Below are 4,660 nucleotides of genomic sequence, written 5' to 3' on the forward strand. Positions count from 1 at the left end.
ATATTAACTGTTTTGCAGAGATGTTACCATTATACAAATTAGCATATAAGTTAATTGTCTCATAGCTCAGGAGGTGAGGCAGGTAAGAAACTGTGGAACCTAAAGACATGTTTTTCTCCAATACATGTAATTGGATTGTATATATCAGGTGTTTTCACACAGCTCAGAGTCACGCAAAGACAATGTCTCCTGAAAGCAGCTGATAATAATGAGTTTTATTATTTGAAATAAAGCAAGACTAATCTGTTTTAGTTCTTTGTTTCTGAAGATCATACACAATGAAAATTATTATTGGCTGTATAATTGACATACAAGTGAACATTAGCATAGAAACACTGTAAACAGAGACCCAGTGAGCTTCGCAACACATTTTCTATTCTCTCCCTATTTCAAAGTTTAGTTTTTACTCTTCTGGATCAACATTGATACTTTGTCCACAGGAACCAAGCAAACCAGAGTGCTAAGGTCACTTTCATTCTCTTGGGCTTCTCAGAATATCCTCAGCTCCAGCTGCCCCAGTTCCTGGTCTTCCTGACCATCTACACAGTCACTCTGCTGGGGAACCTGGGCATGATCCTGATCATGAAGTCCAGTTCCAGGCTCCACATGCCCAGGTACTTCTTTCTCAGCCATTTATCCTTCGTTGATTCCTGTTACTCGACAGTAGTTACACCCATGCTACTAGAAAACTTGGTTGTGGAAGACAGAACCATCTCCTTCACAGGATGCCTCATACAATTCTTCTTTGTCTGCATATTTGTGGTGACAGAGACATTCCTGTTGGCAGTGATGGCATATGACCGATTCGTGGCCATTTGTAACCCTCTTCTCTATGCTGTTGTGATGTCCCAGAAGCTTTGTTCCTTGTGGTTGTCTGCATTATACTCTTGGAGTATAGCCTGTTCCTTAATATACACATACGTTTTATCAACGTTATCCTTTTGTGGGACTAAGTTCATAAATAACTTTGTCTGTGAGCACGCAGCCATTGTTGCTGTTTCCTGCTCTGACCCTACATTAACCAGGAAATCATTTTAGTCTCTGCCACATTCAATGAAGTAAGCAGCCTGATGATTATTTGCACCTCCTATGTTTTCATTTTTATCACTGTCTTAAGGATGCTTTCGACTGGGGGGTGCCACAAAGTCTTCTCCACCTGTGCCTCCCACCTGACCACCATTACCATCTTCCATGGGACCATCCTTTTCCTCTGCTGCTGCTGCTGCTAAGTCGCTTCAGTCGTGTCCGACTCTATGCGACCCCATAGACTGGACTATGCAGCCCACCAGGCTCCGCCGTCCCTGGGATTCTCCAGGCAAGAACACTGGAGTGAGTTGCCATTTCCTTCTCCAATACATGAAAGTGAAAAGTGAAAGTGAAGTCGCTCAGTCGTGTCCAACTCTTAGCGACCCCATGGACTGCAGCCCACCAGGCTCCTCCATCCATGAGATTTTCCAGGCAAGAGTACTGGAGTGGGGTGCCATTGCCTTCTCCATCCTTTTCCTCTATTGTGTTCCTAACTCCAGAAGTTCATTGCTCATGGTCAAGGTGGCCTCTGTCTTTTACACAGTGGTCATCCCCATGCTGAACCCAGTGATCTACAGCCTCAGGAACAAAGATGTGAAAAAGTCAGTGAAGAAATTAATCAACATTAAATTGTTCTGTGATAAAATGTAAAGCTAGAAAGATTTTTTGAGAGTAAGAGTTTCTCAATAGCAAATAGAATCATGAACCTATTTTAACCTTGCAATTGACAGGCCAATTTCTGTTCACTCTTTTATTTTATTAAAGTAACTTTAAAATTACAAATAAAAATAGAAATAAAAGACTACTTCAACTAAAAGTTTGATACAAACATTGAATTGTAATTTTTTGTGTGTATAATATCTGACCTTGTATTTGTCCTGGTTAAATTTCAGTTTAATTCAAGTCATGTGAACTGCAGGACTTTTAAAAGGATCTGAAGAGTTATAGCCTACAGTAAGGAAGTTTACATCTTAATGTAAAAGTAGTACATTGAAAGCTGCTCAGCATAAAACTCTAAGTATCTTAAGACTTTATTAATTCCATAAGAAACATTTTGGCTTTGGAAGATTCCCAGGCAAACAAAGACAAATTTGAAATATATCTAACTTAAATAGTTCATAATATGGTATAGTTTAAATATAATTGCTAATATAACCAGATATAAATTATTCTCTATGTGCTAGTGCAAGAAAATGATACAAATGTTGGAGATATAGTGTATACCTATCACTTAAGTTTTTCCATGTACATCATTGTGGTTGTACATTTTAAAATGTATTTATCTATCTCTTTTACTAGAAATTTTACTTAGGTAATTTTCAATTCAATTTAAGTTACAGTATCTTTAAACCAGTTCTCCCATGATAGTATAACAACCAACAAATTAATTATGATTTAGTGTACAGATTTCAGTAAAGCATTAGCTATTTATTCATGAAAAAAGAAACATTTATGAACTCCAGTAGGTTGCAACAACAGCTATTTTTGAAATAGTGACTTTACTGAGGCAGCTCTGCTGATATGAGGCAGGTCACTTGAGCTTCAGGGCTGAGCTAATGGACCAACTAATCTTCACTCTACAGACCTGTATGTAAATCATCCTCCTTGGACCATTCTTATGTTGGAAGCAATCAAGTCCCTGTTTGGGTCTCATCTATGTTTGGGTTTGGGTCAAAAAAAAAAAAAAAAAGGTTAAACTCAAAGGCAAGGTTTGAAAATTTTTGCTTCTTGTAGAGCTGTTATGTTTTAGGTCAGGGGTACAGGGTGACATGAAGAAGTTGGCTCAGTATTTGTGCATGTGTGATGCGTGCCTTCTCAGTCAGGTCTGACATTGTGATGCCATAGACTGTAACCCCTCACGCTCCTCTGTTCATGGAATTTTCCAGGCAAGAATACTGGAGTGGGTCACCATTTCCTCCTCTAGGGGAACTTCCCAATACAGGAATCTAATCCAGGCCTCTCAGGATTGAACGAGAGTCTCTGGCATCTCCTTCATTGGCAGGCAGATTCTTTACCACTAGCGCCACCTGGAAAGCCCTGGCTCAATATTCACCAAAGATTAATTAAAACATTTACCTCATCAAAGATATTCTTTCTTGATAATTCCAGGTAATTCTATAGCAAATAGCAGAGAATCCATGACTATGACTGGTTTTACCAAAGGTTTTAATAATTGATGGGTCATTGGATTGCTTTAAGGAAATGACTGATTGAGATTAAACATAAGTCTTGCCTTTCCTATTTGTGTCTTACTAACGGGCTTTCCTGGCTTCCCTGGTGGCTCAGACGGTTAAGTGTCTGACCGCAATGCGGGAGACGTGGGTTTGATCCCTGGGTCAGGAAGATCCCCTGGAGAAGAAAATGGCAACCCACTCCAGTATTCTTGCCTGGAGAATCCCATGGACAGAGGAGCCTGGTGGGCTACAGTCCATGGGGTCGCAAAGAGTCGGACACGACTGAGCAACTTCACTCACTTCACTCAACGGGCTTCCCTGGTGGCTCAGACGGTAAAGTGTCTGACTCCAATGCGGGAGCCCTGGGTTCAATCCCTGGGTCGGGAATATCCCCTGCAGGAAGAAATGGCAACCCACTCCAGTACTCTTGCCTGGAGAATTCTATGGACAGAGGAGCCTGGTGGGCTACAGTCCATGGGGTCCAAAGAGTCGGACACGACTGAGTGACTTCACTTCAATCATGATTAAGGTTTATAAGCAGAAAGTAGGGAGGGGCTATGTGTTGTAGTTATAATTCAACAAATTAAATATTACATTTCCTTCCATGATTTAGAGCTTTCTATGAAAATTAAATATTTACCATAATGCTTTACACTAAATCATATGTCTTTTATTGTTTAGGAATATGCAGCAAAATTCCCGACCCTCTTTTACATGGCAATAGAGATAGGAATTTAACTTTTGTTTGTCATCCAAGGGTCATAACCAAATGTTCCTATCCAGTACAGGGAGCCCAGTCTGGTGGTCTCTGATTACTGGGAGGAATGGAATGAGGAGAGGGGAGGGAGCCTAGGAAGGGAGGGGATGCATGTATAATCATGGCTGATTAGCATTGTTGTATGGCAGAAACCAACACAGCATTGCAAAAATTAAAAAAAAAAATCAGAAACAAAAATAGTGTGCTGTGTATCTGTGTGTAGTTTAATAAAGATCTGTTACTAACACAAAAATGATTTAGAAAATTTGAGAATGCATCATGTCTAATTCAGTAATGTTTCAAGATAACAATTAAAATATACTGTTTTTCAGTAAAGTTTTAAGATAAAATTAAAATATACTGTTTTTGGCAAAAATAATAAATTTGTAAAGTTTAAAAATTAAAATTAGAAAAAAAAAATAAATAAATAGCAAATTTGAAGTTATGTAACTTGTAATTTGGTTCTCATTAGATTTTTATATTAAGTAGAAAAGAAAACAAAAGAGAAAAGGATCAAATAGTTGCAAAATCCTTTTAGTATAGATTATTTTTGCTTGGTAAATGCTCTTGAATAGGCAGTTTATTTATATAAATGCAATGCAAACTCTTTTCCAAAAATTCTTAGGTTGCACTTTCAATCTAAAAGTAAACATTTTAACTACAAAGCTCAATGCATTGATATGTTAGATAACATAGGTTAGTT

General features: G+C 38.4%; 1 protein-coding gene across 1 annotated transcript; it reads left to right on the forward strand.

Annotated features, from left to right (window-relative positions):
• Nucleotides 1-429: 429 nt before the first annotated feature.
• On the forward strand, nt 430-2,212 carry LOC102279633 (olfactory receptor 5D13-like; the record flags this gene model as incomplete). Its single annotated transcript, XM_070366986.1, is given in 3 exon segments — nt 430-1,006; nt 1,009-1,197; nt 1,493-2,212. Coding segments are annotated over 3 exon segments (951 nt in total), but the record flags the coding sequence as incomplete, so codon positions are not given.
• Between the last annotated feature and the right edge of the window lie 2,448 nt (nt 2,213-4,660).

The sequence above is a fragment of the Bos mutus genome, unplaced genomic scaffold, assembly GCF_027580195.1.
Source record: "Bos mutus isolate GX-2022 unplaced genomic scaffold, NWIPB_WYAK_1.1 CTG405, whole genome shotgun sequence".
Lineage (NCBI taxonomy): Eukaryota > Metazoa > Chordata > Mammalia > Artiodactyla > Bovidae > Bos > Bos mutus.